The sequence below is a fragment of the Myxocyprinus asiaticus genome, chromosome 14 (assembly GCF_019703515.2).
Source record: "Myxocyprinus asiaticus isolate MX2 ecotype Aquarium Trade chromosome 14, UBuf_Myxa_2, whole genome shotgun sequence".
Lineage (NCBI taxonomy): Eukaryota > Metazoa > Chordata > Actinopteri > Cypriniformes > Catostomidae > Myxocyprinus > Myxocyprinus asiaticus.
Window position 1 is genome coordinate 976,195 of NC_059357.1, and position 14,687 is coordinate 990,881.

At 40.5% G+C, this 14,687-nt stretch overlaps 2 protein-coding genes across 3 annotated transcripts in view; both read right to left on the minus strand.

Annotated features, from left to right (window-relative positions):
- The window catches only part of LOC127451283 (nuclear factor 7, ovary-like), a 140,044-nt gene that overhangs the window by 78,731 nt on the left and 46,626 nt on the right, over positions 1 to 14,687 (minus strand). The window lies entirely within an intron of this gene.
- On the minus strand, positions 213 to 10,891 carry LOC127451293 (thyrotroph embryonic factor-like). Of its 2 annotated transcripts, none has more exons than XM_051715864.1 (4): positions 10,724 to 10,891; positions 5,550 to 5,936; positions 5,209 to 5,429; positions 213 to 4,277 (listed from the first exon to the last, which is right to left on the minus strand). In XM_051715864.1, the coding sequence occupies exons 1-4, from the start codon at positions 10,812 to 10,814 to the stop codon at positions 4,062 to 4,064; spliced, it is 915 nt and encodes a 304-aa protein (XP_051571824.1). In that variant the 5' UTR covers positions 10,815 to 10,891; the 3' UTR covers positions 213 to 4,061. The 2 variants fall into 2 exon arrangements, with proteins under 2 accessions (XP_051571824.1, XP_051571823.1); XM_051715863.1 differs by lacking the exon at positions 10,724 to 10,891 and adding an exon at positions 8,206 to 8,457.

Genomic DNA, 14,687 nt, shown 5'->3' on the forward strand with positions numbered 1-14,687 from the left:
AGATTGCACAGATGTGTGCATATCAGTCTGTGTGTGATAACACGTGTGTGTGCAGTCCTCACTGTTGGTACTGCAAATGTCTCCGTATGATGTCACCAGCAAGAACCAATCACAGAGCAGATCCATCACGACCTCAACAAGGTTAATTCATATATAGCTTTATTAACTTGCATGATACAGGATACAGTTGAGACATACTGCATTACACGAGATTGCATTACATTATTTATTTTTTATAAAAAACAACATATCACTCTTTAAAAAAGAAATATAGAGTCCTTTTTAAAAATGTACTAATATATATATATAATGTAAAGTTATATGGTTTTGTTAAGAACACCCATACAAAAATCTGATATATGGCAGGCAATGCATGCACATATATGATATGAGTGATAAAAATGTCACATATATGTCTATGCCACATATCTTACACAATGGCCATTTTAAAGTCAGAACAAATATTAGAATGTAATATATGGTTATACTTATTTATGGGCATATATGTACATATATAAAATCCTAATATTTGTACATTTATTTGTACATTGTCCATATATCAGATTTCCATTTGAGCGAAACTGAGTCCGACTGCTACATTTCAGTTGTATGTAGTCCAACACAAAACGTACAGATATAAAGCTTAAACTGAAACTAAAATGTAACAGGCAAACATTTGGACGGTTGCAAAACAGAGGTAAGACTAATAACTCCATTGGATTCAATTTATATCACAAAAACTGGCCTTTTAAAAGCATACGAACAAACCCAGCTAAATTTCCTTCTTGAAAATTTTGAACACAAAAGTTCTAGATGTGTCTGGTTTGTATTATACATTAATTTAAACGAGTGAAAAAGAAACGATCAAAACTGTTTTTATCTATGTGTGGATGGGAAGGACACGCCCACTGCACAGAGTCACTATGACATCAGCATGCATGCAACACTCAATTAATAAACAAATTTTTTTTTTTTTTTTTTTTTACCTGTTTACAAAAGCACAATCCTTTAAAATTACATACATTAGTTTGGCAAAAAAGAAACCAAACATAACGTACCTTAAAACCCAACCCATAAAAATACATTGTTGCCACCCCCAAAAGAAAAAACGTTTTGTTTGTTTTCAGCGGAAAAATGAAGATGTAAGTACACTTTGTGGAGAATTTTATGCATGTTAAAAACAAACCGTGACAGCTTGAATACACTGCTTACAAACTGGAAGCCCATTATGGCTTTTCCGCCATTTAAAAATATAATCCCTAAATCCTTCGTAAATCTCACGTCCAGTTCATTATCTCTGGAATAACAGCGAAGAATGACACTTGTGGGACTGTAATGATACTAGTGCTGATTATGCTAATGTCAAGAGTTTTTATATCAAGAAATGTCCAAAAAATATCTAAAAGAAAATAATTCCAATGTTTGTACCATCTCACACATTGGGCATCATTCATAAAACACAAGCAGAATGCATTTCTGTGTAAATCGTTCGTAAAACCAATTAACAGAATATGTCGATTTAACTTTTAATGCAGCGCATCAATTAACTGAACGATTTACATGGAATTCAACTATTTACATTTGTTTTTAGCAATGCAACAACTGATGTAAGAATCGTTTCACAAACAATTCACACGAAATAGGACAATGCGAATTAACGCAATGCATCAATTTACGTAAGAATAATTTAGTGAACGACTAGCACAGAATCCGAAAATGTACTTACGTTTTTAGGTTATGTGACAATTTGCTTAAAAATGGCTTTATGAACGATTCACATAGAATGTCACAATTTACGTTTTCTTTTTTTTTTTGCTTTTTTTAAGAAATGCGACAATTGATGCAAAAATGGTTTTACAAACAATTTACACAGAATGTCACATTTTAAGTTTTAACGCAATCAATTTAAGAAAATGAATAATTTTGTGAAAGACTAGCATAGAATCTGAAAATGTACTTACGTTTTTACGTAACGCGACAATTTGCTTAAGAATGGCTTTATGAACAATTCACACAGAATGTCACAATTTACATTTTTTTAAGAAATGCGATAATTGATGTAAAAATAGTTTTAAAAACAGTTTACACAGAATGTTTTAATGCAATCAATTTACGAATATGAAAAATTTTGTGAATGATTTTTTCCCCTTTTTCTCCCAGTTTGGAATGCCCAATTCCCAATGTGCTTTTAAGTCCTCGTGGTGGCGTAGTGACGAATCTCAGTTGCCTCCGCGTCTGAGACCGTCAACCTGTGCATCTTATCATGTGACTTGTTGAGCGCGTTACCGTGGAGACGTAGTGCGTGTGGAGGCTTCACGCCATCCACCGCGGCAACCACGCACAACTCACCACGCGCCCCACCAAGAATGAACCACATTATAGCGACCACGAGGAGTTTACCCCATGTGACTCTACCCTACCTAGCAACCGGGCCAATTTGGTTGCTTAGGAGACCTGGCTGGAGTCACTCAGCACACCCTGGATTCAAACTCGTGACTCCAGGGGTGAATGTACATAGGTTTTTATGCAATGCGACAACTGATGCAAGAATGGTTTTACGAATAATTTCCACAGAGGGTGACAATTTACAGAAGTTCCGCAAAGCGAAAATTGACATGAACATGGTTTTACAAAAAATTACACAGAATACAAGAATTTCTGTACGATTTTATGCAATGTGACAATTTGCGCACGAACCATTTACACAGAAATTCATTCTGAGCCCGTTTCATGAATGAGGCCCATTAATCGCACATTTATCACGCACACAACAGAACTGAGCTGCCTGATTCCACAGTGCTCTCATAGAAGAGTACTGCTAATAATTAATAAAAACACAAAAATTAAATTAAAACACTTGGCAGAGATATCTAATCTGAGGTAAAGATGAATTACGTATTATTGCCTTGAATTAAACCCTGAAACTAAAAAAACTAAACAAAAAACAATCCAGTTGTTTAGTCAACTTACAATTAAAATCCCTGCACAAATGTTCCAGTTAAAACTAACAAATGTTTCGTTATTGTCTGAATTACTTTTGCTTGTCACCATCAAGTTGCATTATAACAGAGTAGAAGCACTCAGTAGAAGATATACAGTCACTATAAGGTAACTCAATAAATCTGCACAATAGAAATATCACACGTGTACATATTATTATTCTGGAAGAACAACAACACCTTAAAAAATGTGTAGTGGAGAGATACAAGCGTATGTTTACAGTCCTGAAAACGAAGGACTCATCTTTCGTCTCTTTGGGTTTGACAGAAGGACAACACCTCTATCAACCACAAAGACCCTATTGATGTCATCGCTTGCACTCTGGAAGCTTACTAGCACTCGTTTTTATAGAAAAAAGACAAAACAATTGCTTCACATAGTGGGTCATGCACTTTTTTCTACTTACGGCAAACTTCCCACATGTCACGGTGAGAAAACCTCCTTTACATCTTTGTACACAAACATAGACATGTGTCAAGTGTAAACAAGGGGAGGAAACTCTTTTCAGTGTGGCAAAACCAGGAAAAAAACTGGAAGGTCACCATTACCATGACCAAAAAAACTCTCATTCTGACCTCCAACTCTTAACTCTTGATTTCCGCTGTCTGCAATTCCTCCGTTCCGCCACAGAGGGTGCCAGATCTCTCTTTCACACTGACTACAGCGATAAACTCGCCGCTTTCATCACTAGTCGAAGTGAGGGTCTGTCTGGCAGCCACACTGGGGTCGTAGGGAGGAGTGGAATGAGGTATGACAGACGTCAAAGGGTAGATTTCATGCTTTGGGAGGTGATGTTACATCGTTTTTTTAGTTTTTTCAGGATGGATTTCTCGCTCAACGGCACTTTCACATCAGTAGAGAACTTGTGTCTCTAAAAAACCCTTTCACTTCCTGATTTTTATTGAACATGAAACTCTTGAAAACATTACTGAATTAAAAGTGTGCTCTAGTGTCCACTCATCCACACACCAAATGCAACTGAATTACCCATAATCCCCAGATGCGGAAATGGTGTGAATTTTTCTGGGGAGATTGCGTTGTGTCTTGGTAGATTTTGTCCCTTACAGTGCTCCGTATTTGGCCTCGTACAGGGACATGACCTTCTTGCAGCGGCCGCAGTCTTTCCGCAACTCGGCCACTTCCTGTCGCAACGCCGCGTTTTCACGCTCCAGGAATGAGGCACGTACGGCGATCTGATTCTCTTTCAGACGGCGAGCGTCACGTGAACGTTTCGCTGCCACGTTGTTCTTCTTCCTCCGTGACCAATACTTATCATCCTACAAGAAAACATGCAAAATAAATTAAATAATCAAGATAGCAACTAGCAAAACTAACATACAATTACAATTGTAGAATACACATATTTCTGGATCTTTAAAAAAAACAAAACAATTAAGAATATTTAAGTTTTTCTGGTTTTATGAAATTATAAAAAATAGCATTTTGGAATGCCCAATTCCCACTACTTAGTAGGTTCTCGTGGTGGCGCGGTTACTCGCCTCAATCCGGGTGGTGGAGGACAAGTCTCAGTTGCCTCCGCTTCTGAGACCGTCAATCCGCGCATCTTATCACGTGACTCGTTGTGCATGACACCGCGGAGACTCACAGCATGTGGAGGCTCATGCTACTCTCCACGATCCACACACAACTTACCACACGCCCCATTGAGAGCGAGAACCAATAATCACGACCACGAGGAGGTTACCCCATGTGACTCTACCCTCCCTAGCAACCGGGCCAATTTGGTTGCTTAGGAGACCTGGCTGGAGTCATTCAGCACTCACTGGATTCGAACTCACGACTCCAGGGGTGGTAGTCAGCGTCAGTACTCGCTGAGATACCCAGAGCCCCCCAAAGTGAAACTTTGAAAGAAATCTTTTAAGTGCTTAACAAACTACAATCCTGACGCGAGATCCGCCAATCAGTGACATTCGCAATACTTTGAGTAGTTAGTGTCTTGTATCTTCGAGTTTCTTCCCGATATTCAAATACTTATTTGTTTAAATCAAAGTTTGTAAATTTGTGATTCATCTCGGAGCAAGTTGGTCTTTACTGAAGCATTTTTTGCAATGCCTATAGAGAAAACGAACGGTAAAATACTCCTGGAACAAGAAGAACACGCGGACTGTTACGGTTTTCTCCAGAAGCATTTTCAGAAAGTTTATCCCTGATCTTGGATGAGTGAGGTAATGGGAGGTAATCTCTCACCTTTGCATCTTCAGGAACAAACACTTTCTTGGCTTTTTTGATCATGGGCTGTGGCTTCAGCTCGTCTTCTGAGAAGCGATGTTTTCGGGGGTTGAAGAGTTCTCCTCCGGGAACGCTGGACAGAACCAGGTCTGTGGGGTCGGGCTGGAAGGTCATGTTCACCTCAATCTCTTCCGGGTCGACTGGGGTGGGCGTCACACGATCTGCATCAGCTTTGGTTTCTGAAAAGTACACAAAAGTGTATTTCTGTCAGCTCAGAGAAATAACGTAACATTCTACTTTGTAATAGTTCTTAATGTGTGTGTCTCGATATATTAATGTGTGTGTGTGTGTGTACTCACTCATCGTCTCAGTTTCTGCACTCTCCGTCAACTCCAGTTCTGCTGCATCAGTGAGCGTCTCCTCCTCGTCCTCTTGTTCTTCCTCCTCAGGCATATCTGGGACGGCCGCCGGTTCCTCTGAAGCGGTGGAGGACTCGTCTGCCTCGCCTCCGCGCTGCTCCGTCTCCGGATCTTTACTCAACTCCTCCTCCAGAGTCACGGGAATGCCGTTCTCCAGCAGGAACTCGTCCAGGTCCATATACTCCAGGTGGAAGGTCTCGCCGTCGTACGGGATGGTCTTGTCCCAGATGGTGGGGGTGAGCGAGGCCGAGACGCCCCCCGAAACACCACTGCCGCCCCCACCTGCCGCCCCATCACCACCCGCACTCTGTTTCTCCTTCTCAATATCTGTTTCATTGAGAGAAGAACTATAATTTAGTCAAACATCAAAAGAACAATATGCAAAATTTAATAGGAAATTTACCTTTTTTTTTATGCAAACAGAAATATTAAAATACACACTTTGCTTTGAACAGACTTGCGATCAAACACAGCTCTAGACTAGGGTTGGGAATTTTTCAGTAAATTAAAATGAAAAATAATAGAACCTCTTACATCTCATGAGTTTTACGTAAGTGTTATTTCTGACTAGTTGTTAAGAATATGAACATCTTTAACTACATCTGCAAGAAGTTTTGTTGTCATAAATGGTGCTTGGATAAAAAACATGTAAATATTAGAGGTAGACCGATATATCGGTTTTACCGATTAATCGGTGCCACCAGTTACTTTTTGGAAAATCGTTTATTGGCAAAAATCTCTACCGATAGTTTATATATATATATATATATATATATATATAGGAATCTTCTAGCCTCAATGTCTGTGCCTATCATAGTAAGGAAAGACTAATAAATGTTTTATCATTCTATAAATCGATAAAAATAAAAAAATCTTTTGCCCGATTAATCAGTTATCTGCCTTTTCCACCACCTTGGTTATCGATATCGCCAAAATCCACTATCGGTCGACCTCTAGAAAATATATTACCAACAATAATGTTGTTTTTGTTTCGAGTCAGTTTGTGAATTGTTTGTAAAGGAACCGGAATCGTTAAAATTGTCAGCGTTACGGGGGCTTGGGTAGCTCAGTGGTAAAAGACACTGGCTACCACCCCTGGAGTTCACTAGTTCTCTAGTTTGAATCCCAGGGCATGCTGAGTGACTCCAGCCAGGTCTCCTAAGCAACCAAATTGGCTTGGTTGCTAGGGAGGGTAGAGTCACATGGGGTAACCTCCTCGTGGTCGCTATAATGTGGTTTGTTCTCGGTGGGGCGCGTGGTGAATTGAGCATGGATGCCGCGGTGGATGGCGCGAAGCCTCCACGTGCGCTGTGTCTCCGTGGCAACGCGCTCAACAAGCCACGTGATAAAATGCGTGGATTGACGGTCTCAAATACGGAGGCAACTGGGATTCGTCCTCCGCCACCTGGATTGAGGCGAATCACTACGCCACCACGAGGACTTAAAAGCGCACTAGGAATTGGGCATTCCAAATTGGGGAGAAAAAAAATTATAATAATAAAATTGCCAGCGTTGCTGATTAGTATGCGCACAGTATGCATGAGGTAAATTTCATCATCAGCGGACTGTCCACGTGCGGCCCAGATTTTCTGAACACGTGCATTGTCAGCGCATGCCGTTGAATGCACTAAAAGCAGTCGTAGTGCGCATGCGTCGAACGTGTTCGCATTCGTTCACGGTCAAAAGAGTATATTTTAACTGTAGCTAAATTAATGCACATTCGGCAATGTATTCGTTTTTGACATGGCATAGGATTAATTTTGCAACGTTGACACCTCTCATCCACACTGGAACTGCGTTTTTTTCTCCACCACAATCCGAGACTTACGAAAACGCTCTCCACACTTTGGAAAACAACAACGTTAGAAAACTGAAAATTTAGTTTTCAAACTTAAGCGAATTAGTGTGGATGTGGTCTAGATTCCTTGCATTATCTACTCTAAACAGCATAGTTTAGACCGCAGTGAAAAAACTTTTGTTAATTACTATTATTGGGTGTCACGTAGCATAGATTCGTGTATGTTATAAATAGTAACTAACTAGTTTGTAACTACATATCTGTGTGTAAAATATTTGGGATGAATTTAGTCCAGTTTAACATCACATCAAAGGACAAAAAAGTACTTTAGTAGTACCATTTATTTATTTATTTATTTTTGGGGGGGGGGGGGGACATGTACCATGGTAATGTAGTATTTTATTTTCATTCAGTTAGCATATGGTTTTATCCAAAGTGACTTGGGGGTTTTATGGACATGGTACCATAATATTCTTTGAACTTCCTTGTACTATGTAAATATATGAAAATGGTAATCATACAGTAATGGTATTACCATCTGATTCCATTATTGTACCACAGTACCAACAATACTTATTTACAAGGGAACTTTCTGTTCTTTTAGGGGACCAATGAATGCAGCAGCTGACACACACACACACACACACACACACACACACACAAAGATCTAGATCATGTGCATGGTAGAACATGAATTAGGTATGCATGTGCTTTTAAACACATTTAACACTTTAATTATTTTTCTGTCTTTTATTATGGTTTGATATGCATACTATTAGCAGGTTAAATGCATCTTACCGTCGTTTTGACCCTCTAGTATGTTTGGAGGCGGAATATTCATGATCTTCTTTAAGACAAAACCAGATGATTTTTGCTGACCAATCGCCACAGTAACCGACTCCTGTCCGGGCATGATTAGTACGATATTATCTATCGAATATGTATCAAATATACACGACAAAACGGGCTTCGGATGAGTCGGTTAATTCTGTTGAACCTCCTGCCAAAACAACACCTTAGCGCTTCACTCCAGCGTATTGTGCTCATTAATCACACATTCATGAGAAAACACGCCTTCAGAGCGCTGATTGGCTCTCTCGCCAACGGAAAATTAATATTAAACAGTAAAACGATAGTCCTTAAAGAGGCCGGAGCAGATTCTCGCTCGCTGATTGGTCAACTGTTAGTCCTAGTTACTCTAGTGCTAAATCAATGAGCAACGAGTCTCTTTGTTCCAAAACAAACGAAGAATGTCCTTAAAATGACGCTCAACACGGGAAACAATGTCATCCACATATATTTGACTGACTTTAAATACATTAGACAATGCAACTACTTCCTCAAACAGGTAAAACATATTTGTATATTTCTCTCAATTAAAGCCAACAAGTGTATACCCGCATATTCCTTTTCAGTTAACTTCTCAATACTTCAAAACATCCAATATTGTGTTCACGTCCTCATTTTGTAGTATTGTTCCTCACGGTGAGCTCGTGTTTTGACACGTGCTGCAGGCGCTGGCGCTGGGTGGGCGGAGCCGCGGCACGTGCAGAGTGCAGCTGTGTGGCATGCTCGGGACCGCGTGTCTGGTATGCCAGACATGTATTTGTCATGAGTTCAAATGTGTTTATAGCCGCATGGTTCCTCATACAACAGATGCTTCAAATAATAAAGTCAGAGTGGAAAATCACAGTAGGAACGACACGCAGTATAAGTAGGACAAGTCTCCCTTACAATGTAAAAAGTACATATGAAAATTACCCTGGTTTTACTACAGTAACCACAGTTTAACTATGATGTTTGCAGTAAAACAATAGTAACCACAAAATTAACCATTTTTACCAATTTTACTAGGGGTATTCTGGCGATACCATGTAATATCATGATAATAGCATGATATATATGGTACTAAGTGCATACTATATTCAAATACCATGGTATTAACATTCTACTCCAAAGTACTTTAATCAGTGTTGGGTAAGTTACTCTAAAAAAGTAATTAATTACTAACTACTAATTACATCTACAGTGTAATTAGATTACTGTACTAATTACTCTGTCTGAAAAGTAATTGCATTACTACTTATTACTAATTACTTTCCTCGGCCAGATGAAAAATATAATGATAGACATGAAATTGTTCATTTTTCTTCTTTCAAATAAATCAAATAAAAACAAATTAATTATTCATGAACTGGCCAAAGAATTTAAGGGGGCGGCGTTAAATTAAAAAACATATAGTTTATCATTAGACATTAAATTTTGATTTTAAATTCACTATTGTTTTATATAGAATTGTTCTATAGTTTATAAAGTATTTAACACAATTACATCAGAACTAACTGTAATTAAATTACTGAAAAATTAAGAGTAATCCCTTACTTTCCTTTTTTCAATGAAAAAGTAATTTAATTAAAGTAATTAATTACTTACTAATGCATTACACCCAACACTGGCTTTAAAGAATACCATAGTACCACTGGGCACGCTGCACTTTAGATATCAATATCGGCCATATAGGTCAAACACTGATGTAGTACCACAGACCAATCCTATTTTTACAAATATTTAAGCGCAAAGCCAATAGACTGTTGTGTTAGATTTGACAGATTAGACCATTTAATTTAAGAGTTGTTTTGATCCTTTTTTATTCACACACTCAGTGCAATACATTCTAACTAATATCATGTTTTTGAATAACAGATTTGCAACTGTTTAAGCCATTTCTCAAGTCAGAGTAACTTTCACCTTTTATTGAGTCATGTGTCAATGAGCAGGTGTTATAACTGTTCTAATAATGACACAAATACAGTTATAACCTCAAATGATGCACACAGATCTGGCCCTTAAAATGGAACCAGTTGGGCCAAAATGAACAATCCAGATCAAGTTAGCAGCCATTAAAAGTGAATATTACACAAGCATACATTATCTAGTGTATTTGCAACTAGTCCCATGGTGCCATTCAAACCCCTCCAACAAAACCTTTTTATACCTGCTTTATTGCATCATCATCATCATGACTATAATTTACCTGCTGGGATCTTTACATATATCTGCATACATAAAAACAATCATCTAAACCTTCTAAATGCTCATTAACGAATCTGATCACATTACAAGCTCTAATTAAACTGTTGTTACTTCTTTGCACTTCTGCATGCATGTCACTCACACTACAGTCATTCAAGCTAGTATTACATTATATATTATGTATTAACAACAACATAAAGCAAATTTATGTAAATTTATATAAACAGTAAATAAAGTCACACATTAAGCAAAGTATCAGAAAATAAAAGAAGCAATTTCTCACCGCTGTCATAGTTGGAAAACATGGGATTTTCCAGAAAAGTTTTGAAAACGTGGTGAAGGTCATTCCGTGTAAGACCACTAAGATTAGACATCTTTAAAACAAAGTAACTGAATTAACTCAGACAAGAATGCAAGACTTCAGCTGAAGTGTCTGTCGCATTTGTAAAAACAAACGGGTCAGACCTGCATTTGACCACGCCCCCTGTGCCTCATGCATATGCAAATCACTTATGTGACGTTTAACTAATGTATTTCGCTGCACAAATATTTAAATAATAATTAACAAGTTGTATATGTTTGTATACATTTTGTATATGTATAATAAAAAAGTAAAAAAAAAAAAAACTTAAAATAAAAATAAGAAAAATTCAAATAATATTAACATGGCTTCGGATGTCAGGTTTTGTTGAATTTCTTTTTTATAATTTTTTTGTATTTTTTTATCCCCTTTTCTCCCTAATTTGGAATGCCCATTTCCCACTACTTAGTAGGTCCTCGTGGTGGCGCGGTTACTCTCCTCAATCGGGGTGGCGGAAGACAAGTCTCAGTTGCCTCCGCTTCTGAGCGTCTCGTTGGCTCGTTGTGCACGACACCGCGGAGACTCACAGCATGTGGAGGCTCATGCTATTCTCCGCGATCCATGCACAACTTACCACATGCCCCATTGAGAGTGAGAACCACTAATCGTGACCACGAGGAGGTTACCCCATGTGACTCTACCCTCCCTAGCAACCGGGCCAATTTGGTTGCTTAGGAGACCTGGCTGAAGTCACTCAGCACGCCCTGGATTCAAACTCACGACTCCAGGGGTGGTAGTCAGCATCAATACTCACTGAGCTACCCAGGCCCCCCTCATTTTGTTGAAATTTAAAATAAATTGATGACTCAAACCTGAGTTTGTTTGAATTATTTTTTTATTTATACTGTTATAAGAGTAAACTATTGAGCTCTTAGAGGGGGAATCTTAAAGCCACCATAGTCTCCAGAGTCTTCAGCAAATGTTTTCTGGATCCTAGTCCCCACACATGATGGAATTACCACCCTAACTTCTCTTCCAAGATAGCCCCAACATGCTGTGTATCGATATTTTCTGTAAAGAAAATTAATTCTAATTTTTAAAAATGTACAGGGGGCTTAGGGGGTGAGTGTGCTGGAGACCCCAGTTCAAATCCCGCTCTGAGCGGGTAGACCGGTTACTGTGGTGCCGTGACCCGGATGGGAGTGAGGTTTAGGGGGGTGAGTGTAAAGGGAGCCAGCTGGTAGGTAGCTGTGCAGTGTGTAAACCTCACTCCCCTGACCTCAAGAGATGCACTAGTGACTGACGCTAGAGGTTGTAGCCTTTAGCCTCCTCATTAGTGCGCCCGCCTCCAATGCTGGAGACCCCAGTTTGAATCCCGCTCTGAGCGGGTAGACCAGTTACAGTGGTACCGTGACCCGGATGGGGGTGAGTGTAATGGGAGCCAGCTGGTAGGTAGCTGTGAAGTGTGTAAACCTCACTCCCCTGGCCTCTAGAGCCGCACTAGCAATTGACTCTAGTGGCTGTAGCCTTTAGCCTCCTCGGTAGGGTGCCCGCCTCCCATGCCGGAGACGCCAGTTCAAATCCTGCTCGGAGCATGTCGAACAGGACTAGAGACACACACGTCTTCTCATTCTTTCTTCCCAAAGCAGCTGCAGCACATGTGGAGTGGTGCCAGGGTCGAGCTTCCACAACAAATTGGGCTTATTTGAAAACACAATTGTGGGTTAAAATGATAGAATCTGGGGTTGCGGTTTTTGGGATATTTTAAAAAAATTAATGTTCGCCAAAAGGTTTGATGCTAGACACTAGATGAAATTTTTTTTTTGTACTATAACTCTGGGATTGAATATCTGGAATGTCCAGTATGCCATTGTCTTAACAATCAGCGTGCTGTCAGCTGTGCATGAGAATCAACACAACAAAATTTTTGACAAATATTATATTCAAACAGATGCTACAGTATATTGTTCCCTGCAACTGTAATTGCTGTGTAAATACATTAATGTGGCTGCAGATGTGGCTTCTGACAAACTTTCTCGGTGTCCAACTCCACATCTACACTGATAAACCAAAACATTATGACCACCTGCCTAATATGATATTTGTCCTCTGCGCCGACCCACTGAAGCATGGACTCTACAAGATGCCTGAATGTGTCTTGTGGTATCTGGCACCAAGACATTAGCAGCAGATCCTTCAAGTCCTGTAAGTTGCGAGATGGGGCCTCCATGGATCGGATTTGTTGGTCCAGCACATCCCACAGATGCTCAATCGGATTGAAATCTGGAGAATTGAGGCCAGGGCAACACCTTGAACTCTTCATCATGTTCCTCAAACCATTCCTGAACAATGTGTGAAGTGTGGCAGGGCGCATTAGTTCGATCCCCACAGCCACCACCATTGTGTCCTTGAGCAAGGCACTTAACTCCAGGTTGCTCCAGTGGGATTGTCCCTGTAATAAGGGCACTGTAAGTCGCTTTGGATAAAAGCGTCTGCCAAATGCATAAATGTAAAATGTAAATGTAAATGCATTATCCTGCTGAAAGAGGCCACTACCATCAGGGAATACCGTTGCCATGAAGGGGTGTACCTGGTCTGCAACTATGTTTAGGTAGGTGGCATGTGCCAAATTGACGTCCACATGAATGGCCGGACCCAGGGTTCCCCAGCAGAACATTGCCCAGAGCATTACACTCTCTCCACCGGCTTGTAGTCTTCCCACAGTGCATCCTGATGCCATCTCTTCTCCAGGTAAACAGCACACATGTACACGGTCATCCACGTGATGTAAAAGAAAATGGAACTCATTGGACCAGGCGACCTTCTTCTACTGCTCCAAGATCCAGTTCTGATGCTCATGTGCCCATTGTAAGCACTTTTGATGGTGGACAGGGGTCATCATGGGCACTCTGACCGGTCTGCGGCTACGCAGCCCCTTATGCAGCAGGGTTTGATGCACTGTGTGTTGTGACACATTCCTTCCGTAACCATCATTAAAATTTTCTGTGACTTGTGCCACAATAGACCTTCTGTCGGTTCGGACCAGACGGGATAACCTTCGTTGCCTTCGCACATCGATAAGCCTTGGGCACCCAACACCCTGTCGGCGGTTTGTCCCTCCTCGGATTGTTGTCGGCAGGTACTCACCACTGCTGACCGAAAGCACCCCACAAGACTTGCCTGCAATGAGAGTGTTACAGTAGTCCAGTCTAGTTATGACAAGTGACTGGACAAGCAATTATGTGGCATGTTCAGAGAAGAAGGGTCTTATCTTCCTGATATTGTAGAGTGTAAATCTACACGATCTTGCAGTCTTTGAGATGTGGTCTGTGAAATTTAGTCTGTTGTCGATGGTTACCCCTAGATTTCTGACTGATTTGGAAGGCGTTACTGTAGTTGCACCCAGCTGCACGGTGATGTTGTGTTCAACAGCTGGGTTGGCTGGAAAGACAAGGAGTTTAGTCTTGGCTGGGTTGAGTTGCAGGTGGTGTTCCTTCATCCAGGCTGAGATGTCTGCCAGGCAGGCAGAAATTCGAGCAGTCACTGTGGTGTCATTGGGCTGGAAAGACAAGTAGAATTACGTGTCATCAGCGTAGCAGTGGTAAGAGAAACCATGTGCCTGAATGATGGGTCCCAGTGATGTTGTGTATATAGAGAAGAGAAGTGGCCCATGCACTGATCCCTGAGGTACCCCAGTAAGTAGCTGATGTGGCTTGGATACCTCACCACTCCAGGCTATCTTGAAGGACCTACCTGAGAGATAGGAATGAAACCAGTCAAGCACAGTTCCTGTGATGCCCAGAGAAGAGTGGGTAGAGAGTAAGATCTGATGGTTGACTGTGTCAAAGGCTGCAGAAAGGTCCAGCAGAATCAGGACGGATGATCTGGATTCAGCTTTCGCCTGTCTCAGTGACAGCAGGGCAGTCTCAGTGGAGTGTCCACTTTT